Source organism: Haliotis rufescens, unplaced genomic scaffold (genome assembly GCF_023055435.1).
Source record: "Haliotis rufescens isolate VD_foot unplaced genomic scaffold, xgHalRufe1.0.p SCAF_3, whole genome shotgun sequence".
Taxonomy (NCBI): domain Eukaryota; kingdom Metazoa; phylum Mollusca; class Gastropoda; order Lepetellida; family Haliotidae; genus Haliotis; species Haliotis rufescens.
Window position 1 is genome coordinate 65885775 of NW_025964001.1, and position 25468 is coordinate 65911242.

The window sequence follows — 25468 nt, forward strand, 5'->3', positions numbered from 1 at the left end:
CGATACGGTACATACATAGGTCTCGATACGGTACGTATAGCATATTCAAATTAAATCGTGTTGAAACTTCTAGATAAATATTTCAGAGCATGTTCAAAAGGAAAAGCTAGCTGTCAACACGTTTGTCGCGGCTATTTTCTGCAGTGAACTTGAAACCCTAATTACAACACATTTAGCAATATCAGACGGACAAAAACTCTGGGAGGTCTTTAAACGAGGAGTCAGTAAATTATTTTAGCAACTGTATCATCTTGACATGTATTGATACAGAAAAAAAAGTGTCGTATCGTTGCATGAAAACTCACGATGCACCGGTGCAACAATGGATCATTTCTCCCCAACAACATAGATGTCCTCAGATCTTTACAAGGTGAGGTATCATATTTGAGCAACAGATCTGATTTAAATAAGATCTCTCTTTACAGCATATACAGTTTCTCTCTATTTGATGGGTTTGATATACAATTTTTTCAAGCAGCCAGTATCACTAGTAGTCCTACAGAAACCATGATACAACTACAACACATTGAGTAAATTTTACACCTTTCCATAACAATTATTCCAGCAATGTCTTTCATTCTGTCAAATCTATGCAAAATATGCAAACTGACATACTTCACACAAGGCGCTAAATTCATCTCAATTTGCATTACCGTATTCGACGTAATAAGTGCCCACGGAGATACTTGCCAATATATTGGCTAGTGAACAATCCCAATTAGCACCCCTTCCGATTGATCAATGTACACAAGACTTATTTATTTGTGTATGATACGCAATCGTGTGTCATATGCACCCTTAATTATGGGCAATTAAATTCTGGAAAATATATCTGTCATGTATAATAAGCGCTGACTATTCTTTGTTTCATTTCAGGCTGTCAGCATAAATTACAAAATTTACAATCTTTCAACTGTTTTTTCTCTCACCAGAATTATATTCTAATAAGAGCCCCCTATTTCTAATTTTGAGACCGCCCAAGGCACTTAATACGTCGAATACAGTTTTCCTACTGACTGTTTCAGAGCACATGTGAATTTGATACTTCGTTTTCATGAGAACGGAGAAATATCTGGTAATGAGGTGCAAAATTGCCTCTAGTTTGAAAACATAAAAAATACACCAAATAAGCATTTTGCTTAAATAAAGAATGACATGATGGGCTGTCACGTGACTAGTCAATGTAAACAATCCATGCAACAATAAAATTATGCAAATTTAATACAACCATTGCTTACAAGGTTCGGACACAACACCAGATTTCAAGGTGTACGCAAATTTCGATGCTGGTCTCAGATTTCTGGGCGTTTAGAGGTTTATTTGGCATGTGCGAAAAGAATGGTAGCTCTTCCTTAAAGGGACACAATTTTTCATTGGCACCTTTGCCTTGAGATTTCAGTGATGCCTTCAAATTACAAGGTATGTTATTATGACACTCAAATCACCACGCACCTTGTAATCACAAGGCAAGGGAGGTAACCCAAGGTGTATTTTCAAAATGGCGGTAATATTGTAGTTGGGAATGTCCAAATAACTCTCCGTTCCTTAAAAATAATGGGGGCATCGGCTACATATGTTTACCTGATTTTTTTTAATTGGATTTATCTAACTGCTTCAAATATAAACTTTGTTATGGGTAACCCGCTGCATTTCGACATTTGTTATCAAGTCATATGACATAATGTTACTCAATAAATAACAAAAGTGTGCACTGTACATATATACAATATATCCACTTCAATCACTGTTACTATTGTTAATTGAGGGTGTAATTTGAGGACAAGGTGTCAGTGTTTAAGAGTAAATCAATTGCCTCCAGTTGTTTATTGATTCTTTGAACAGCCGCGCCTGGCCGCGGATGTATTGATAGGTAGATTGGTGACACGTGAGGAGCTTAGCTCAGGGATTAACAGTTCGTTATACAGTTAAACATTATCGTTGACAAGTACACACGGGAACACAAGGAGAGCTCGCTATATCCGTTATATTGTTATGAGCATGTTCATTATATCCACCAAACTTATATGATAAAATATATGGTAAATGTCCGGGACCAAAGGAAAAGTTTGTTATCCGTCAGTTTGTTATAAGCTGTTCGTTATAAACATAGTTTACTGTTAGTGGTTCAATAAACTTTAATTTCTGGACATTTCAGAAATAAAACTTAAAAATGAATTTAAGGAGGCCCATATGTTTGAAGAGCCCCCATTTGAGAAACCCTATGTTTGAGAAGCCCCTTGTTTGAGGAACCCTATCTTCCTGAGGCAAGGGAGCTAGTTAACTGACTATTAAAGTCCAGTTTCCACCCTTGCTGAATCAGGCTGGAATTATGGAGTTATATTTTGGCTGGACTAACAAGTCTATGCATAGTACAATCAAATTCGTGAAACCAATTCGACACCCGGTTCGTAAACTGCTGTGCAGATTTCGGTCAATTTAGGATTTTTTTGCCAAAAGCTTGTGTACGACGTCAAGACATATTTTCCAAATCTTTTCATATTTTTAATAAAGGTGCTCAAGTGATTTGATGCACTTCGTGATTTATCACAACATAGAGTTTGATTATCGATAAGATCGTCTTGACCGTGTGCCGCCATTTTGTTTGAGGCAAATGTAAGTGATATGGGAGACGGAATCTGATTGGTCAATAGGAGGGACATATAAGGGACATAACTCGTAATAGCCACTGGTAGCTCTACGACCTAGCCTTGTTCAGCAAGGGTGGAAACTGGACTTTTACAGTCAGTTAACTCCCTTACCTTGGGAAGATGGGGGAACCCTTTTTAGAGCCCTGTGTTTGACTTACTGTGACAGCTGGAGGAATGCAAGAGTGGCAGCACTGGTCGATGATGTCTGTGACTGTGAGGTAGCCACACCCCGTCAGCTTCAACAACTCCAGTGTCGACCGTGATAAGACGCCCTGAAAAATTTCAAAATCCTTGTACAACCCTGAACACTGTACAACACGAAACACTGTACAACACGGAAAACTATAGGCCTACAACCCTGAACAGCATCTTATTTTGAAAATGTTCTCTAGTAGGGCTGGATCGAGTCCAAATTTACTACCCGGGTACCCACCACCCTATTACCCGACCCTACCCGGGTATCCGCTGTAGGTCTCAGGTGATGTCTCAAAATGTCCGATTGGGAACATTTTTAGCACAGCCCTGGCAAAACGTATTTAGATACATGTATCAAACAATATGGTCATTCATACACTGAAGCTGAATAAAGTTATATCTTTATTCAACCATATGAAAAATGAGAAGAAATGCGAACATTAGTGACTTGTAGTGTAACCATAGAGTTCTTGATAATTTTTGTTATTAAACAATAGGCCTATATCACGTGACTAACCACGAATCCGGGTAGTCCTGTGGGTACCCGGGTCCTACTCAGTACGCACCCGACCCGGGTACCCGTCCCAGCCCTATTCTCTAGTGGTAATAGAGAGGTCGACACGACCGCTTTGAGACAGTGTGACGAGTCTTGAAGGACGGACGTCTGCTCCAGAATTGAGTCATTTCACCATTACTCATACTGTCTTAAAGCTGGAGGCAGGCAAAAAATGAATCCATAAAATAACAAACTATGGCTTCACAAAGAAACTGATCACGAAGAAAGTGGTTACTAACGATTAACATTTTTTAAAGCACCATAAAATCCTTCATTCATGTCAATCGCCAGGGCAGTTTCACCACTGGTTTAATTCACGTGTCATTGGGCTTGTCATCAGCTGACAGATGTTGTACTTACACGACATGATCCAATATTATGCTGTGTGAGTCTTTCAAGCGCTTCCCTCGGTACATTAAGCCGCTTCAGTCTTTTAGAAGACATCGGTAGCACTGCATCTTCGAATCAAGCGGGAACCCTCCAAGGGACATAACTCTAACATTTGTTTATCACGACATTTGACTTTTTTAAAGTTCAGAATCGATGAACAATGTTCGAACCAGCATTAAATCATATGAATGTTTTTTTCTCATTTTCACATTAACATTATATTTCAGAAAATAAACAAAATGTTAATTAAATTTAGACGAAAGCCCATTGATAGAAAACAATTTAATGTGTATAATTCAGCCCTCGATATAAAAACAACAACCAAACAACATCGTGTACATCAGCCTGAAACACTATCGTATCATGGCTGTACCAGCCGAAACCTCACCAGATTTCGTTGGTGGAAACGACAGCAGCTATATGTTGCAATAAAGAGAAAGGAAAATAAACAATAATCTATCTTTTGGCATGCAGTTATACCACACAGAGGGGCACGGCTGGCGCCGCGATTCGCTGTGCAGAGTTCCGTCCCTTGGGCACGCCAAAAACCTATGATTGTGAGTTCGAATCCCAGTTCGCCCCGATTATGTTTCTAGGTTTTCAGCACCATACCCGTGCTCGTGGGTTTCACCAAAGTGGTAAACGTCTGAGACCTGCATCACTTCGGGCTTTCCTCCCACATTAAGCTGACACGCAGTGATATAACTGGAATAATGTTAAAAGCGGCGTAAAACCCAACTCGCTCGCTATACCACACAGACACATAGTACATGAACATGTCGCCCGTCAAGGATGCCCGTTTTGGAGTAGCGGCCAAACCTTAAAAGGGGGCTTATTCAAGGAGTAACCCCTCCCCACAGTAGAACAAAGCACAACCACATTTTCTTCACAAGATGTCATTTATGCATGAAAAAACGCTGGTTGTTGTGATTTCGTTTGGTGACAGACGTGTTTTTTGGTGGTAAGCTGCACATTTATGTCTCAATATCAAGTAAATCAAATAAATGGCCCTAAACAAGTCAATTTCCATATTGGAATGCTCATTTTATTTTTAAAAATCAGTGTGCTGACTTAGGAAACCTACAATACAACAAATATATAATAAATTGTTTAAATGTCGAAAAACATGAAGAAATCACTCCATTTTCATTTTGAATTATTACGAAACTGAAGATAATGTAACATCTATATTGACAAGCATGTCGTTTGATATCTCAAAATCTGCCTGAATGCTTTAGGAGCTTATAAAAAAATGCTAAATTTATGTAGGTATAATATAATGTATGAAAGTTTAGTAAATGTGATCCCACCACCCCCATCCTGTTACAAAAAACAAACAAATATATAATTACATATTTTAAAAAATCACAACACTAACATTCTTGTACACCAAATTGCTCTGGTTGAACTCATGAATCGTTTAAGTATCTACATATGTGAGCTTCAGAACCTGGATTTTCCAAAATGGTGAGCAAAATGGCCTCCAAGATGGCCGTCAATACAGTGAGTGAGTGAGTTGGGTTTAACGCCGCTTTTAACAGTATTCTAATTATATCACAGCAGTTCAGCATAATGTGGGAGGAAAGCCCGAAGTGATGCAGGTCTCAGACGTTTACCACTTCGGTGAAACCCACGAGCAGGGTAATATGCTGACAAACCTAAAAACATAATCGGAGCGAACAGGGATTCGAACCCACAATCATAGGTTTCTGGCATGCCCAAGGGACGCAACTCTGCACAGCAAAAAGCGGCGCCTTAGACGACTGGGCCACCCGTTGGTTGAAAGTATCTTCTGTAGGTGGGAACATGGTAGCTGCCTTTTCAGTGCCAACTTCTTCAAATTTTCAAGATGTGTCAACCATGTTGAGATCGCTTCTTTGGATTTATAACCAGACATCATCATAAGAATATCACGTTTCACAATGTTTCCTCCAGATCACAACTGCCTTTCCGGATTCACTTACAAATAGATAACAGAATACCCAGTCTCAATTATCTCAGCTCAGTACAAGTACGCTACAGAAGCAAGTCAAAATAGGGAACAAGTCGGACATAATTTTTTAACTGGTGCGTCAAAATGTCCCCCGCTTGTCCACTAGAACACTTTTTGAAAGCATTACTGAGGCGTTGAATTTTGATAGAAAGAGCATGCCCGAACTGTACCTCTAAAGTTGTGAAATGTAAACACCAAAGGCTGGAGCTGCAAGAATATTGCTCGACTTTAAGGGAAAGTTGAAGTCATCTCTCTTCAGATACAGTCTTGCGCCTTGTCACTCTGAATCTTTATTCATAGGTCTAAACATGAAACAGATGAGGCGGTCTCATTGGTCTCTTTTATTTCTAGCTCAGGTGGGTAAATCAATTGAAGGGAATTGGCTATTTGATCATGATTGAATAATATCAGATCATGGATGTACCTGAAGCTTAAGATAAACTTCTTGGCCAAATTACCTTGTTTTCACTCTTCCAATCCGAACAGAAATTCCGATTCATATGCATAAAGAAACAGATCCGCAAGAAGGGGAGCACAATTGGTGCCTATGGGGATGCCTACCTCTTGCCTAAATGTCTTACCCCAAAATCTTATGTAGATGTTATCAATGAGGAAGTCCAGCATTTCACATATTTTCTCAGTAAACTTCAGATGGTATTTGCTTTCATTTTTCACAAATTGTCTTGAACCTCTGAAAAGAGATAGTAACTGTATCTGTGTTCAGCACGTTTTGTAACAAAAGCCCCATGGATCAGGGAATGAAGTTTTTCTTTAAGTTTGATAGTGGTGTACGAAGTTGAAAAATCAAATGTTTTGACGGAATGGAACTTGGTTGCGGTAAGACAGTCTACCTGAAGCGGAAGAGCAGCCACATCGAAACGCGCTCATTCACGTAAGAGTGAGTGAGTGAGTTGGATTTAACGCCGCTCTTTACAGTATTCCAGTTATATCACGGCGTGTCAGCTTAATGTTTTCCACTTCGGTGAAACCCACGAGCACGGGTATGGTGCTGACAAACCCAGAAACATAATCGGGGCGAACCGGGATTCGAACCCACAATCATAGGTTTCTGGCGTGCCCAAGGAACGCAACTCGGCACAGCGAATCGAGGCGCCTTAGACGACTGGGCCACCCGTGCCCCCTTCACGCAAGATGCACCACACGCTGAACAATATACTTCGGGAATGTATAGCGGTTACCTAGGTGACGACCTTTAATGAATGCTCTATGGACGGTTGCAAAGCAGCATGGAAGACGTGCTATCGCTGCAGCGAACCTGTGTAAGTAACCCGAATTTTGCAATAGATACAATACGGCTGTCAAGTCCACCTTTGGTATCTGCACTGAGATACCTGAGTAAACACTAGTGGGGCATTAAAAGATGACTAAACAGCAGCATGGCGCACAATATGAAATGATGTCAGCTCTTACTCTGCTTCTAAAAAATCCAACAAAAAAATCGTCAGACGCTGGAAGGTGGACTGGCCCGCACTATCCCATCTTCCCGAGGCGGGCGGTCGGGTAGCCTAGTGGTCACGCCGAAGACCCGGGTTCGATTCCCGACATGGGTACAATGTGTGAAGCCCATTTCTGGTGTCCCCCGCCGTGATATTGCTGGAATATTGCTAAAAGCGGCGTAAAACAATACTCACTCACTCACTCTTCCCGAGGCAAGGGAGTTAACTGACTATAAAACTCCAGTTAACCGTTTCGTAAACTGTCATGCAGATTTCGGTCGAATGCAGGATTTGCAAAGCATGAGCACTGCCAACTCGATCCACTGTTCCATCACAATATAGATGTTTATTATCGATCAGATCGTTTTGACTTGGCGCCGCAATTTTGTTTGAAGCACAAGTGCGAGAGGTGGAATCTGATTGGTCCACAGGAGAGGCATAGAAGGGACATAACTTGTAATAGCCACTGGTGGCGCTACGACCAAGCCCGGGAATTCCAGCCTAGTTCGGCAAGGGCGGAAACTGGACTTAGTCAGTTAACTCTCTTGCCTCGGGAAGATGGCGTTATCCATGCTCCCATGGTGCGAAATTGGGTCTGTCTGGACAATGCTGGCCGCGCATAGACGACGAAAAGGTACTTGGCACTGACATATTCCGCCAATACTGTTACTTGTCCTTACCCGGCATCTCCACCATGTCGTAACTGCGTTAGGGCGTCAAGGGGGGGCCCTACTACAGTTACTTAAACGTATTGTCGTTCCGTGTCGTCATGGACATCGGAGTTTCTCTTAGTCAAGGAATGAGGAGTCATTCGACTTCCGTTACTCCTAATTATCCCAGAGACATTCATGTGCCGGCATACTCACATACAAGAAGTAACGCAACACCAGGCTTTTACTCACATAACTTTACTACCTTAAGAACATCTATCAATACACAACAGGATCAGACCGGCCAGGCCCGCCTCAGAGGGGAAAACTTAGAACGATCGGGTTCGACTCCATCGACTGTAAAACCACGCTCTCCTCTTCTAATGTCGACGGTATAACTTCAAAGTGTTCCAGCCTGACACGTCTTTGCCACATGACCTCATAGATGATTTTAATTGGTTAACAACAATATCACACAAGGAGCTCCTATTTGTGTCGTGATCGGAAAACTACCAGATTCTACTAACCAATTAAAGATCTGTCTTAAATGGTGACAACAACGACACCATCCCGAAAATATACTGCAAATGTCATCGCCATAATGATTTCCTCCTTGTTTGGGGGGCATGGGTGGCCAAGTCGTCTAATCGAATCCCGATTATGTTTCTAGGTTTGTCAGCACCATACCCGTGCTCGTGGGTTTCACCAAAGTGGTACACGTCTGAGACCTGCATCACTTCGGGTTACCTCCCACATTAAGCTGACACGCCGCGATATAACTGGAATACTGTTAAAAGCAGCGTTAAACCCAACTCACTCACTCACCCCTACTTGTTTGCGCCAAATCGGGGACTTTCTGTCTCCCTCGTGTTAAAACTATTACCATCAATATTACACCAAAGGTCGACTTTGTTATAAATTTCTAACGTTTTGAGGATGCATTTTTACCTTACACATTATAATTGATTCTTGGTTTGAACAACTATTTAACCATACCACTATGTCATGTTTTTCACCGTACATTATTTTTTAAAAATGCATGGTTTTATTGTATATTATGGTTATTTTATCCACTGGCCAAAACATTATAGAGATACAACCTAAGCTTGATTTTCTGTTAAAGAGGAAGCAAATCTGTCAGTCATCTGGAGGAAATACAGTTGATAAGTGACTTCCTGAAACATGAATGACGCCAACTTCGAGTTTTGATGACAACGTGCTGTTTATCAACTAAACAGCACAAAAGGCGTGTTATCAGCACGAGGCTAAGTCTGTATTTGCCTCTTCATTGTTCTCTATACAACATACATTTAAAACCGCTTATTTCAAAATGTGGAAATTCTGTGTTTAATTATTTGGTCGGAAGAACAATTTGAAATTCTGTCGAAAAATCTTCCCAAATGAGCAATAGAATATGAAATTTGTGGAACAGTTGATGGTAATCAAAAGTACAGAAATCTGTATGAAGTCAGCAGTTGTTGTACCCGAGTCTATTTCCCATAAGAGCAGATCTACTGCACTGACAACATGGGTGACCACAGACATGGTTGTAATAGCCATCACCAACGCCGTGAACCCTTTGTTCCATGTCTGGCCATTTCCACTGTTTTGTCTTCGTCTGGAGATGGTCAAAATTATATTACACGTTATCAATATTGTCAAAGGAATTACGCATCGAAACACCAAGACAATAGGACCAATATACACTTTGAAACCATCCTTTCCAAGAAATCCTCCATGCTGATCTTGATTAAACAACTGCATGTTCAAATCCGGATTCCAATAGGGCCTCGGCCAAAATGCAAGCCACAGTGGAACATTGAATGCAACTGTGAACACGGCTATGGCCCCTAGCGCCTTGTTGATGACACGCAAGAAAGACCCAGACTTGAAAGGTAAAGCGATCGCTATGCATCGTTGGATCGCTATGAGGACTGTGAGGTAAATTTCAAATGTATATAGAGTCATTGCAAATAGATATGCAAAGGGGTCGAAAATTGCACATACCGCCCTTGCAACATGACTATTACAGAGTTGTGATGTGAGCGACAAGAAGACAAGAACAAGAAGGATCACGTCTACGAGTGAGAGATACTTCAAGAGACGCACACCACTGTTTGTCTTTTGCATACGATGAAGAACAACCGCTCCGAGAATGTTCCCAAACACACCACATATGGCTATAACTGTCGACATCCATGCTATAGTTTCATGTCCGGATTGTTGACTGTTTGGATTTAAGTCATTGCTGTCGTTATATCTAATTTCTGTTCTTGAAATGTTTGCCATGGTAGTTCCAAGGGTGTAAATGGTGTGACTGTTTATGAAGTTGATATCCTCTTCCTTATTTCAGCTACGAACAAATCACGTACGAACAAATCACGTTCAGTCAACAATAGATGATAAAGTTCAGTTCCTGGTATTAACTGCCAACAGTGAAATCTTGTAGCCACGTTCACATCTATACTGGAGGTTATTATTTAAACTTTCATCTCCATACGTCGAGTTTTCCGTACGTCCTCTTGAGATACAGAGACACGTGACCAGCTTCAACGCCCTCAACACACAGCAATAGCTTGTTCGCACTGAAAATACACGTAACGTCTCTGTTGAAAAAATATAACTGAAAGAACATAGTGTGTCCTGAAGACACCTCTACATACGCCAGCAGACATACTACCGCACTTCACTGTCAGGATCGACCCGTAAAAGGCGACTAACGGAATCGGGTGGTCAGGCTCGCTGACTTGGTTGATGCATGTCATCGATCCCAATTGCGTGGATCGATGTTCATGATGTCAGTCACTAGATGGTCTGGTACAGACACGATTATTTACAGACCGCCGTCATATAGCTGGAATATTGCTGAGTGCGGCGCAAAACAACAACCAACCAACCACTATCAGGACCAGTGACACACGAAACTCAGAACGCATTCATAACATTCATCTATAAATTATTATGTCTTGCTGATTCATGCAGCTTCAGACCTAAAATATAACAAGCAGCACGATCCAAGTATAAAGACAAACCATAGAGTAGATACTCGTCCTAAATCAGGATATGACAAACAGGTGCTGATAATACAAATGAAGAACCAAGGAAAGAGCATATGTTACTCACAGGAACGTCGTCCTTGGGTGTTGCCTTCTGAAATGGAACAGGATGACAAATGTGTCCTATTTAACAGTAAGAGGGGAGGTTATTCGTACCAAATTAATTTAATTATATTTCTCCAATGATATTACAACTGCTCCAAGCGTATGGGTTCACTTGATACGACCAGTCTTATGTTAGTTCATTCCATGACCCGAGGAAACGATGGGCGTGATGACTGTGTCTGAATTGTCAGTTTATATCCTGGTGAAGGGTTACTCACGTGACAAAGCTCATGACCTGGCTGCTTACGAACTGCGGACATGTGCTCTCAGCTATCGAGTATCTACAAAGTAAAGAGGTGTGAGTGAGTGAGTGAGTTGGGTTTAATGCCGTTTTAACAGTATTACAGTTATATCACTGCGTGTCAGCTTAATGTGGGAAGAAAGCCCGAAGTGATGCATGTCTTAGATGTTTACCACTGCGGTGAAACCCGGGTATGGCGCTGACAAACCCGGAAACATAATTGGGGCGAACCAGGATTCGAACCCACAATCATAGGTTTCTGGCGTGTCCAAGGAACGCAACTCTGTACAGCGAATCGCGGCGCCTCAGACGACTGGGCCACCCGTGCCCCCAATAATATAATATAATATAATATAATATAATATAATATAATATAATATAATATAATATAATATAATATAATATAATATAATATAATATAATATAATATAATATAATATAATAATAATCATCATCTCACTAGATAATTCCCATTTACATTTGCGTTCAGTTTGCGACAAAGGAAGGAACTTGATATTCCTATAAAAGAAAGAGACTCTTAAGAGGACAAGCACAGGATCAACTTGTGGCGAATTTTACACGTTTGAAACAAACACAGATACAGTAGGAAATTCATGCAATGGCCAGATTGCCCAAAGGAAATAGTGGGTGAGCGGATATGGTTTTACGCCACTTTTAGCAATATTCGGCTTCACACATTGTACCTATGTGGGGAATCGAACCCGGGTCTTCGGCGTGACGAGCCAACGCTTTAACCACTAGACTACCCCCATCGCCCCAAAAGGAAATAACTTTGGACGAGGATTTCATATGAAGCTAAACATGTGACACATATGATCCCCCCTTATGTTAGTGTATGCACAAGCACGATGGTCGGATTTGAAGAGATTTCCAAGCATGACCACTGAAGTTCTAACCCCAGTATATACCTGCTCGTAGCGTATTTCAAATGCATTTCATTTTATTGTCATAGGCTTGAAAGTTTTTTTCCAATTTTACAAGGTTCTGAAATATGGGCATGCTAAATGTAAATTTTCATATGTTTACGTTTTAGAAAGTTATGTATTCATTTTGGTTATCATGGACATGCTCATATTACTGGAAGTAAAAAATATCATATGCACACATAATATGCATGTAAATAATATTTGAAAATGATCTTTTGAAACTCTATTTCTGTGGCTTTGCATTTTAATTGACGGCTGGCATTTTGTTAACTAGCCACAGGAGGGTTAGCAACCACTCAGATATGATATAACTACCCGTAGCCGAAACGATATCTTACCACTCTTCTGTACGTTCGTTAACAGAAAACTGTCCAATAATATTAATCTTGTTTCTCTGTTACTTTTGCATATGGTATCTCAGTTACCAATCTTGAATTAATTATTATAATATTTTCAAGGATGTTAACTCAAAGTGTGTGATATATTCTATCCGTTTTCACATGTTTCCATACCGATTAAAAGTATTTATTCCATGTCCTTGTATATGAGTCATTTTCAAAAGATGTCACTTTTTGAGTTTCCAAAATTACAAAATCCAATGGTTGATATAATATCTTTTTTTGGTTTAAATGGAGTAACAAATATCTGAAGCTGTCAGTAACATCAAATGGAAGTCTTAATAATGCTTTTAAGAAAGAGGAATAACCAGTTACCATGGCAACTGAAACTTGGCTTGTCTTTCCCATAACAATGTTTGTGTGAATTATTTTGGTTTGAAATTCATGAAAATGCAAAAAGCACATACGAAACATTTATTTCTTCATATTTTTGTATATTAAACTTGAAGTGAGGATGAAGGGCATTTATTTAGTCTCTTAATGACCAATATGTACTCAGTGTCAGTTCTATGAAATACTGTTGCCCCTTCAACATAAATATTATGATTTCTAAATTTTCAAGATTTTTTGGAGGTTTTTTATTTGATAAACAAAGATAAACTGTGATAAATTTATGTCTCATTTCAGAAACTAAAGACATATTAAGATATATATAGTTTAAATGAGTGCGTTATAGGAAAGACATGCATGTTACAGGATTGACTATATTTGTTACAGAAAAGACATTGCAAATTCATATCATCAGTATGAAAAGAGTGGTAAAGATTATCTTAAATGTTTCTCATGTATATAATAATGCTTGCAAAAGTAATACCAGTCAATATCTTTTTCAGTGATATTGATAAATTTATTCCAACTTTTTAAAGGATAAATTCTAAAATCTGTTACAGTAAGGACAAAAGTGTGTTACATGACAGAACAAATTACCATACAATGACATTTTAGATCACAAAGCAGTTTCCGCATTTTTACTGTTATAGAAAATGTGTTACTTTGAATAAAAATGCACATGTTTGTGATATTTATATTTTTAAATGATTAATATGAAGAATGTTACCTATGACCTACATTATAACTGTTACAGGAAAGACCTTCAGACGTTACAGTACTGACTATGTGAAACAAAGTTTTGGTCAGCCTAGTTAGTTCACCATCATAAGTAAACAAAGGTTTACCAAACAGGGGTACCACCAGATGTAGTTACAGTTATATTTCCATCTCATTGTGAAATCTCCAGATTGATAGAAGACAGTTATGGTGAAGACAACATTTTGTTACATGAAAGACATTTAGAGAATAATTTTCATTTCTTTTTATGGTTTCTATGATCAACAATCAAATCCAAAGTTTTTGAGGTTGAGTATTAGTTTTACTTGTATTGTGAAACACTGAAAGTATTTGGTAAACGAATCGTGGTATACTGAAAACCAAGAAAGACTTGGTCAACTTGTAGAATGAACAATTCAGAAAATGTCAGAAAACACATGACCTACAATTAGAACACAACTTTCAACTGCAAGTAAGAATCTAAACTACAACCTGGAATGCAACACTTGAAACATCAAGCCATCTAGGAAGAAAGTTGAAAGATTATAGCTGACTTCCCAAGACATTATACGCCTTCATAGTGGCTTTTAACTGTAGACCAAATGTTATTGTCAACCTCACAATGAGATGATTCTGGAGTCTTCTGTAACTTTGGGATGATTGTCTCAATCACTAGCCCCCTCATCTTCAGCCTTCACCTTCTCTCTATCACTAGCCTCATCTTCAACATACACTTTCTCTCCATCACTAGCCTCCTCATCTTCAGCCTTCACCTTCTTTCCAGCACTAGCCTCTCCATCTTCAGCCTTCACCTTCTTTCCATCACTATAGTTTCCTCATCTTCAGCCTTCACCTTCTCTCCATCACTAGCCTCATCTTCAGACTTCACCTTCTTTCCATCACTAGCCTCATCTTCAGCCTTCACCTTCTTTCCATCACTAGCCTCATCTTCAGCCTTCACCTTCTCTCCATCACTAGCCTCATCTTCAGACTTCACCTTCTCTCCATCACTAGCCTCATCTTCAGACTTCACCTTCTCTCCATCACTAGCCTCATCTTCAGACTTCACCTTCTCTCCATCACTAGCCTCATCTTCAACCTACACTTTCTCTCCATCACTAGCCTCATCTTCAGACTTCACCTTCTTTCCAGCACTAGCCTCCCCATCTTCAGCCTTCACCTTCTTTCCATCACTATAGTTTCCTCATCTTCAGCCTTCACCTTCTCTCCATCACTAGCCTCATCTTCAGACTTCACCTTCTCTCCATCACTAGCCTCATCTTCAGACTTCACCTTCTTTCCAGCACTAGCCTCCCCATCTTCAGCCTTCACCTTCTCTCCATCACTAGCCTCATCTTCAGACTTCACCTTCTCTCCATCACTAGCCTCATCTTCAGACTTCACCTTCTCTCCATCACTAGCCTCATCTTCAGACTTCACCTTCTCTCCATCACTAGCCTCATCTTCAGACTTCACCTTCTCTCCATCACTAGCCTCATCTTCAGACTTCACCTTCTCTCCATCACTAGCCTCATCTTCAGACTTCACCTTCTCTCCATCACTAGCCTCATCTTCAGACTTCACCTTCTCTCCATCACTAGCCTCATCTTCAGCCTTCACCTTCTTTCCATCAATAGCCTCATCTTCAGCCTTCACCTTCTTTCCATCAATAGCCTCATCTTCAGACTTCACCTTCTCTCCATCACTAGCCCCCTCATCTTCAGCCTTCACCTTCTCTCCATCACTAGCCTCATCTTCAGCCTTCACCTTCTTTCCTTAACTAGCCTCCTCATCTTCAGACTTCACCTTCTCTCCATCACTAGCCTCCTCATCTTCAGCCTTCACCTTCTCTCCTTCACTAGCCTCCTCATCTTCAGCCTTCACCATCTTTCCTTCACTAGCCCCTTCATCTTCAGCCTTCACCTTCTCTCCATCACTAGCCCCCTCATCTTCAGCCTTCACCTTCTCTCAATCACTAGCCTCATCTTCAGCCTTCACATCTTTCCATCACTAGCCCCCTCATCTTCAGCCTTCACCTTCTCTCCATCACTAGCCTCATCTTCAGACTTCACCTTCTCTCCATCACTAGCCCCCTCATCTTCAGCCTTCACCTTCTCTCCATCACTAGCCTCATCTTCAGACTTCACCTTCTCTCCATCACTAGCCTCATCTTCAGCCTTCACCTTCTCTCCATCACTAGCCTCATCTTCAGACTTCACCTTCTCTCCATCACTATAGTTTCCTCATCTTCAGCCTTCACCTTCTCTCCATCACTAGCCTCATCTTCAGACTTCACCTTCTCTCCATCACTAGCCTCATCTTCAGACTTCACCTTCTCTCCATCACTAGCCTCATCTTCAGACTTCACCTTCTCTCCATCACTAGCCTCATCTTCAACCTACACTTTCTCTCCATCACTAGCCTCATCTTCAGACTTCACCTTCTTTCCAGCACTAGCCTCCCCATCTTCAGCCTTCACCTTCTTTCCATCACTATAGTTTCCTCATCTTCAGCCTTCACCTTCTCTCCATCACTAGCCTCATCTTCAGACTTCACCTTCTCTCCATCACTAGCCTCATCTTCAGACTTCACCTTCTTTCCAGCACTAGCCTCCCCATCTTCAGCCTTCACCTTCTTTCCATCACTATAGTTTCCTCATCTTCAGCCTTCACCTTCTCTCCATCACTAGCCTCATCTTCAGACTTCACCTTCTCTCCATCACTAGCCTCATCTTCAGCCTTCACCTTCTCTCCATCACTAGCCTCATCTTCAGACTTCACCTTCTCTCCATCACTAGCCTCATCTTCAGACTTCACCTTCTCTCCATCACTAGCCTCATCTTCAGACTTCACCTTCTCTCCATCACTGGCCTCATCTTCAGACTTCACCTTCTCTCCATCACTAGCCTCATCTTCAGACTTCACCTTCTCTCCATCACTAGCCTCATCTTCAGACTTCACCTTCTCTCCATCACTAGCCTCATCTTCAGACTTCACCTTCTTTCCATCACTAGCCTCATCTTCAGACTTCACCTTCTCTCCATCACTAGCCTCATCTTCAGCCTTCACCTTCTTTCCATCAATAGCCTCATCTTCAGCCTTCACCTTCTTTCCATCAATAGCCTCATCTTCAGACTTCACCTTCTCTCCATCACTAGCCCCCTCATCTTCAGCCTTCACCTTCTCTCCATCACTAGCCTCATCTTCAGCCTTCACCTTCTTTCCTTAACTAGCCTCCTCATCTTCAGACTTCACCTTCTCTCCATCACTAGCCTCCTCATCTTCAGCCTTCACCTTCTCTCCTTCACTAGCCTCCTCATCTTCAGCCTTCACCATCTTTCCTTCACTAGCCCCCTCATCTTCAGCCTTCACCTTCTCTCCATCACTAGCCCCCTCATCTTCAGCCTTCACCTTCTCTCAATCACTAGCCTCATCTTCAGCCTTCACATCTTTCCATCACTAGCCCCCTCATCTTCAGCCTTCACCTTCTCTCCATCACTAGCCCCCTCATCTTCAGCCTTCACCTTCTCTCCATCACTAGCTTCTTCACTCTTCACTTTCCCTCTATCTCTAACAGCATCTTCAGCTTTCACCTTCTCCCCTTCACTAACCACATTTGGGGTAGATTGTGTATAGTGGTCAGTTCAAAACATTGGCCAAAGTGTGATTTTCCAGATTCCCATAAAAGACTTGTCCCTCTTCACTTTGAGGGTTTTGAGTCGAAATGTGCTTTGGACTATGTTGTCTGTGAGACAAGTTCCTAGAACATATATGTCAGAATACTGAGCATAATGACGTGGCAAGTTATGTCTCTTTACACTGACATCCTTCCTTTATGCCTTGAGACGGGAAATTTCCATCAAGATCTTTGGCTTCATTGGCAACAAGTTCAGAGACTACTCTCACTGTCATTCCTGCTGCTCTGTCAATTGTCCCAAAAGCAAGTACACTGCCACATGATGGTGAGCAGTTACCATTTGATAACATAGTACAAGGATACAGCTCACCATTTGTCATTGCCATGGTTAATTTAGTTCTACAGTTCCACTGTGAAATTCCACTTTGGTGTTGCTTTGTATTCCAGTCAAGCACACATTGCTATTCAGTAAACCTTCATGAAATCAGCATTAGTGAATTTCAAATTATTTTGATGATGTAATGAAATCTATACATTATCATACTTGAGTGTTTGTCTTTGCCACAATGATTGAAAATAACCGTTTTACTAGATGCATTACTGTGCAGGTGATAATCTGAACAAATTGCAATGTCAATATATATTTTTTTAAATTTTGTAATGGGTTCGGACAGAAATAGTGACATCTTTTGAAAATGACTCATATACGTTTCCGTTTTGCTTGCTGCGAAATCCAACGCAGAGGCAGTTTACAGAGGCAGTCTACAAGATAACACAAGGAAATCTTAAACATAGAACAAGGAAGGACATTGTCACAGTTTATTGTAATTTGATTGGTGTGAGTTTCAAGCAAACACCGGTACGAAACAGCGGTCCAGGGGGCGCTGCGGAATTTCCGTCCTTGTTGCTAGCTCCGTATCCTATTGTTTACATACAAAATGCCTTCGCGCTGTTGCGTACCGCGATGTGACAGTCGTTCTGACGGCCACGGGTTTCCTCAAAATCCGGATATTTGCATAAAATGGCGTTTGGCGTTTAGAAGAGAGGATCCGGCATCCAAGAAATTATGGAAACCAAGTCCATACTCAGTCTTGAGTAGGCTTATATATGCAAAACTGTTGAAGTTGATGTTCGATCTATTTAGGAGTAGACCAAATATAGTTCTATTACTATTATAGAGTTCTATACTATTAAATGAAGTTATCTTAATAATAATAGATGTTCTAGCTTAGATTTCATTCCCATAAATTTGTCCCAACTAAAATAAACACCTTTTTTTAAAATTTTGCTCATTCTTTTTGAATAATTTGCTTGTGTCCTCATTGATAATATTTGTTCATGGATTTACCATGTTTATTGTTATTGTGTGAACAATAACTAAATTCCTTATTACAATAAAACCTTAATTGATGATATTTTGAAATAATTCTATATATTTTATTTTCAGGAAAGAAAAGACGATGGAAGAGGGGTGCAATACCAACAGTGTTCTCCTTTAAGAAAGTGAATGAACCAAGGAAACCTAGACACTATGCTATAGATGTGGAAGATGTTCCTGATCTGGGAAGTGAGGTTGAAATTTGTTCACCAGGATGCGATGAAATTATTTGTCAGTCAGATGCTGTTGATCATACAGAAGATGTGGCCATACAGTGCAGCTTGTTGTCGGAATCAAGCTCCAGATTCTCGATTCATCACATAACTGATATAGTCAGTTGGCCAGGGGTGAAAAACAAGATTTTCGTTCCCACATTTTTCTGTATACCTTTAACCTTTTCTATTGCATAAAGGAGGTATCTGTACACAATTTCCATTGGGTAGTAAGCTTGCAAGTGTGTGCAGGAATTTTCAGGGGGTCAAAATTGCATAAATTGAAGGAAAAATGTATAATTTGACAAAATTGGCTGTAACATTTTTATTAAGTCATTAAACTATCCAAATTATGTCTTTGATTACAGGTAATATGTTCGGTTATCTGAATTTGGCAAACATTTTGTTTCATTTAACTGTTATTCTAAATCTCAGTGAAAACATTGGTAAAAATCATGTTTTTTTACTTTATTTCCAAATCTTGTGAGTAGGTAAAACACTAATTCCATTGAATTGTGACAATAAAACCACTATAACTGGGTATTAAAATCTGCCTTAACCATTGTACTATCCTATACAAAAAACAAAATGAAAATGTATTACATAGGGGTTGAGATATTGTATACAATGTTACCCAACCCCCCAAAGACCAATTTTGACGAAAATTGCTTATTGAGATATGGTGGTAGATGATGCTGCTGTAGTCGACGTATGGGATAATTGCAACAATGCTTAAAAACACCAAAATAGTAAACTCATAAAGAAAAATGATGTTTCAAGTTTTTCTGTGAGCATTTATGGTGGCCATCTTGAATTTCAAGATGGCCACCATTTTGACCTGTTTTCAAAATCAAGATCTTATATAGTTCTTCAACATGGTCATGTAATATATCATATGAAAGCTTTTCACATTGTCTTTTCAATGATGTACATTATTCACTGACTCCTGTGGTAAATTGATCCCTATCAATGAAAAAAGGAAATATTGAAATCTAATTTCTCTCGCGACTTCAACCCATACCCAAATTTAGATTTAAATTAAAATGAATATATTTTCACTCAAAATTGTAGATATACTGCACTTTTGTCTGAGCATTTCACTAGTATCTAATTTGAGTGAAGAAGCAAACATGAGAATACTTGTAGTATTATGAAGTATTAAAAATAAAATGTGAAATAATGTCATCTCTAGTCACCGAGTCATCTAGAGGTAAGTTGTTTCTGTTTAGGCATGACATAGCACAACTGCATCCAAAGGAACATCCGACGATGTTCTCGGCGCAGCTACACCTGAATGAGGAGCATCTACATGTTGTGCATTTACATGTGAGCAATTCTAGACACAGTGCTGGCATTCGTTTCTGGGTCATTGGGATGGGTTCTATGACATCCTCAGTAGACGTCCACCTATACCCTTTTGGTGGTGGAATGTCAGCCCCTCCTTTGTGTGCAGAACACCACGTGATGCACTGGTGCTGACATCTGAGTAGAGGTTGTGTGGTGGGAGTTCCTGTAGGTCTCAAACTCTGTGGAACATGTCAGCTGTAAGTGTATTAATGCTAGTTGTAGTCGATGCTGGATTGTACACTTTGATGACAAGTGAGTCTGTCTCTTTCATGTTATAGGCACCAGTTTCTTCTGTTGGTTGCAACAAATCTGGTTGTGCGATAAATATGTTCCCGGTCCACAACCTGTGACCGCATGGAATTCTGGTAGAGCTGCTACAACATCTGAGAGAATGCGAGATTGATGTACATCATCAACTGATATGCACCCATTCATATCTGAGCAGAAAACCGATGTTTATGATGTTTCAACTGTACTAACACATCAGTGTCTCGGCTGTGAATGACACTGTGGTCGTATCCATTGCAGGTGGCATCCATGACATTGATCACCATTCGTGTATCTGCCTCTTCATGTGTTGACAGTAGATTTGGCATTGCTTCAGATTGATCTATGGAAGATACTGCTGTATCTGGGCTGCTTAATCCACCAGCAATGATGATGATTTGATGTTTATGATGGAGATGCTGTGCCTGTGTGTGCAATTCTGTGGTCAAGAATTGTATCAAATTTTGCTTGTTCATTTCAATAAAACTGGACAATGAAGCCAGCAGAAGGATGACTCATTTATCTATTATTCTTCGAATTTTCATTGATTCTTATTTGATTTGATTTTACTGACTTTGCAAGATATTGGTCAAAGACATCATCGACTTAAGTACAAGATTCACTGAAGTTCTTCAGCACATTCCAATTGAAAATATCAGCCAAATCTCCAAAGGTCCTAGCTTTGCTTGGTTTGCCTATAGCCTGTACAAGAGCCATGCCAAAAACAACAATGATTGTTGAGTCATCAGTTGATGGTAGCATGAGAATCTGCAAGTAAATGTGATAATGCAGCTTTGTTGTACAAAGTAGGCCATCTGTTGTTGCCAGGGAAGGTGGGGTCTGGGACAGCTCATGTGTTAGAAGATGTGGTACGTTTACTTCTCTTCCACTGTGGGTGGCACTCAGCAACCTTCTGAAAAGTTTTCTTCCTTGCTTAAAGGTATTGGTTTGAGTTGACTTCTTTGATACCTGCATGGTGTACAGTGCGGAACATCTACTGTTGGACATTTTTATCTGATATTTTGTCATGAATACTCTTAGCATTATCCCCCAATCGATTGTCAATGAACTCTGACAAAAGCTTGTCACCTCGATTCATACCATGATGATGTAATATCTTCCTTAGATCAATTTGCAGCAATACCAAATCTACTATAAACACATGAAGAGGCAGATACACGAATGATGATGCATGTCATGGATGCCTCCTGCAATGTATACGACCACATTGTCATTCACAACCGAGACACTGATGTGTTAGTACCGTTGATACATCATAAACATCGGTTTTCTGCTCAGATATAGATGGGTGAAGGTACTGCAAAGGACCCTCTATTCAAGTTGATGATGTACATTAATCTCTCACTCCAGATGTTGTAGCAACTCTACCAGCATTCCATGCGGTCATGGTTGTGACACAACAAGCCAGTTCAGTGGTTATGGCAAGAAGTCGACCTGGAACATATTAATCGCACAACCAAATTTGTTGCAACCAACAGAAGAAACTGGTGCCTTCAACATGAAAAAGACTCACTTGTCATCCAAGTGTACAATCCAGCATCAACTGCAACTAGCATTAACCTCTACTCAGATGTCAGCACCAGTGCATCACGTGGTGTTCTGCACACAAAGGAAAGGCTGACATACCACCACCAGAAGAGTATAGGTGGTCGTCTATTGAGGATGTCATAGAACCCATCCCAATGACCCAGAAACGAATGCCAGCACTGTGTCTAGAATTGCTCACATGTAAATGCACAACAGGCAGATGCTCCTCATCCAGGTGTAGCTGCGCCGAGAACATCATGGGATGTTCCCTTGGATGCAGTTGTGCTATGTCATGCCTAAACAGAAACAACTTACCTACCTTTCCAGAAGAGATGGACTCTGATGACATTATTTCACAGCCCTTGACTCTGTGATGTAATTTTTAATACTTCACAATACTACAAGTATTCTCATGGTTTTTTTTCACTCAAACGATAAACTAGTGAAATGCTCAGTATATCTACAATTATGAGTGAAACGATGTCCATTTTATTAAAATACGACTTTGGAGGTTAGTTGGTGTGACTAGAGAAATTAGCTTTCGATATATCATTTGTTGTATTATTGGGGGATAAGATTACCACAGAAGTCAGTGAATAAAGTTTATCATTGAAAAGACATTGTAAAAAAGCTTTCATATGATATATTACATGACCATGTTGAAGAACTAAAGTGCAGTATATCTACAATTGTGAGTGAAAATATATTCATTTTAATTTAAATCTAAATTTGGGTATGGGTTGAAGTCGCGAGAGAAATTAGATTTCAATATTTCCTTTTTTCATTGATAGGGATCAATTTACCACAGGAGTCAGTGAATAATGTACATCATTGAAAAGACAATGTGAAAAGCTTTCATATGATATATTACATGACCATGTTGAAGAACTATATAAGATCTTGATTTTGAAAACAGGTCAAAATGGTGGCCATCTTGAAATTCAAGATGGCCACCATAAATGCTCACAGAAAAACTTGAAACATCATTTTTCTTTATGAGTTTACTATTTTGGTGTTTTTAAGCATTGTTGCAATTATCCCATACGTCGACTACAGCAGCATCATCTACCACCATATCTCAATAAGCAATTTTCGTCAAAATTGGTCTTTGGGGGGTTGGGTAACATTGTATACAATATCTCAACCCCTATGTAATACATTTTCATTTTGTTTTTTGTATAGGATAGTACAATGGTTAAGGCAGATTTTAATACCCAGTTATAGTGGTTTTATTGTCACAATTCAATGGAATTAGTGTTTTACCTACTCACAAGATTTGGAAATAAAGTAAAAAAACATGATTTTTACCAATGTTTTCACTGAGATTTAGAATAACAGTTAAATGAAACAAAATGTTTGCCAAATTCAGATAACCGAACATATTACCTGTAATCAAAGACATAATTTGGATAGTTTAATGACTTAATAAAAATGTTACAGCCAATTTTGTCAAATTATACATTTTTCCTTCAATTTATGCAATTTTGACCCCCTGAAAATTCCTGCACACACTTGCAAGCTTACTACCCAATGGAAATTGTGTACAGATACCTCCTTTATGCAATAGAAAAGGTTTAAGGTATACAGGAAAATGTGGGAACGAAAATCTAAACTAAGCCTCTTTTCCGCTGGTGGCCAACTGACTAATAATGACAAAGCAGTTTCGTATTACACTGGCTTTGACAATTATGATCATTTTATGTATTTCTTTCATGTACTTGGCCCCTCTGTCAATCATCTTTCATATCAGTGTTCTTTGATACCACCAGAAGATCAGCTTTTTATGACTTTGTTAAAATTCAGACAGGCAAGAGATGATTTTGACCTTTCCATGTTGTTTCATATCAGTGAAAGTACTGTATCAACATTAATTCTCACATGGACAAACTTTTTGTACTTCCAACTGACTGAGCTAAACATATGGGCATCACATGACACCATTCAAGATACAATGCCAGAAAATTTCAAGGAGCGCTTCCCATCAACAAGGGTCATTCTAGATGCAACTGAGACTCCGATTTGTAAGCCAGGCAATGTAGATTACCAGGGGGCCACTTTCTCAAGGTACAAGAACAGGAACACTCTGAAAACTATGATTGGTTGTTCTCCTCGAGGTCTTGTTACCTATGTTAGTGACAGTTATGGTGGATCAACAAGTGACAGGCAGATTATTGAGAGGTCAGATTTGTGCATGCCAGGTGTGTTTTGTGCAGGAGACAGTATTATGGCGGACAGAGGCATTATGGTGCAGGACATATTTTCATCTTCAGATGTAAAAGTCAACACTCCAACAATGCTCAAGGGTCGAAGTCAGCTTGAACCCCAAGAGGTAGTCCACGACCACAGTGTATCATCCAAGAGAATTCATATTGAGCGTGTTATTGGACTTGGCAAAACTTACAAAATTCTTAAGAGGGAGTTTCATCCATCAAAAGTTCCACTAGGCACTAGAATTGTTCGAATTTGCTATATGTTGTCAAACTTTCGCCCAAGCATTGTAAACCGACTTGCATGAATAAATGTCCATTCTAAACATACTTCACACATTCATGTATGTTTGTATGACCTAGTGTTGTCTGTTCATAGCATTGAAAGTACAACAGTTTACTGCTAGTAGACAGGTGTGATTGTCTACTGTGACTGTATGGTAGGTATTAGACACGGCTCACTGCTGTATGATTACTGTTTACTCTGTTTCTTAATGATCTTGTTCAACAAATACAATCCGGAAACTGCAAAGGTATGTTTGTGAATGAGTTAGTTGATAAAATTAGCACATTGATGTTTGCTGATGGCATTTTGAATGCAAGTGACGCTATTGTCAAATTGTAGAAATCAGATGTAGCAAGCTTTTGTGGCAAATATGTTATGAATGTAAATTTAGATGAAACAATTATGATTGTATTTTGCAGAGGAGGACTTTTCAAACAAATTGAAAAATAGTGGTTCAAAGGTGAAATACTTTAAATTGTATCAGCAAACAAGTGCTTGTGGATATTTGACACCACAAAGTCTTCATGGGGTTTATTGTTGACAGAATGATTGTGCCAGTCATTGGTTATGGACCAGGTATGTGGGGTTATTCACAAGTTCAGACAGTTTAAAGTGTACAAAGAAAAACATTGTCTGTTAACACAAGTACAAATAAAGCGGTTGTTATAGTACAAGGATGTTTGTGGATTATGCACACAAAGTAAGCATATTTATGTAGAAATGTTTATAGATTGTGGATCAATATTTAGCGACAAACATGTAACCGTACTTTGGGTTGAATTCTGAATACAAGCTTGAACTTGAAAGTACAACTGGAATGTGTGAAAAATGTTCAAATATAACAACTTTATTGTGTTTTAACAATTGAAATGATGAATATATGTACATAACACTGTACCCATGA

At 39.6% G+C, this 25468-nt stretch overlaps 2 protein-coding genes across 2 annotated transcripts in view; both read right to left on the reverse strand.

Annotated features, from left to right (window-relative positions):
* LOC124152838 (DNA repair protein RAD51 homolog 2-like) overlaps positions 1–3889 on the reverse strand; it is a 62561-nt gene extending 58672 nt beyond the window's left edge. Inside the window, exons 1-2 of the mRNA XM_046525885.2 lie at positions 3760–3889; positions 2807–2920 (exon numbers count right to left, since the gene is read on the reverse strand). Of these exons, the coding sequence (XP_046381841.2) occupies positions 2807–2920; positions 3760–3843 (198 nt within the window). The 5' untranslated portion in view covers positions 3844–3889. The remainder of the gene's footprint in view (positions 1–2806; positions 2921–3759) is intronic.
* Positions 3890–8142: 4253 nt separating this feature from the next.
* LOC124124097 (FMRFamide receptor-like) lies at positions 8143–11180 on the reverse strand. The gene is made up of 2 exons (XM_046487216.2): positions 11013–11180; positions 8143–10474 (listed from the first exon to the last, which is right to left on the reverse strand). The coding sequence occupies exon 2, from the start codon at positions 10176–10178 to the stop codon at positions 9237–9239; it is 942 nt and encodes a 313-aa protein (XP_046343172.2). The 5' UTR covers positions 10179–10474; positions 11013–11180; the 3' UTR covers positions 8143–9236.
* Between the last annotated feature and the right edge of the window lie 14288 nt (positions 11181–25468).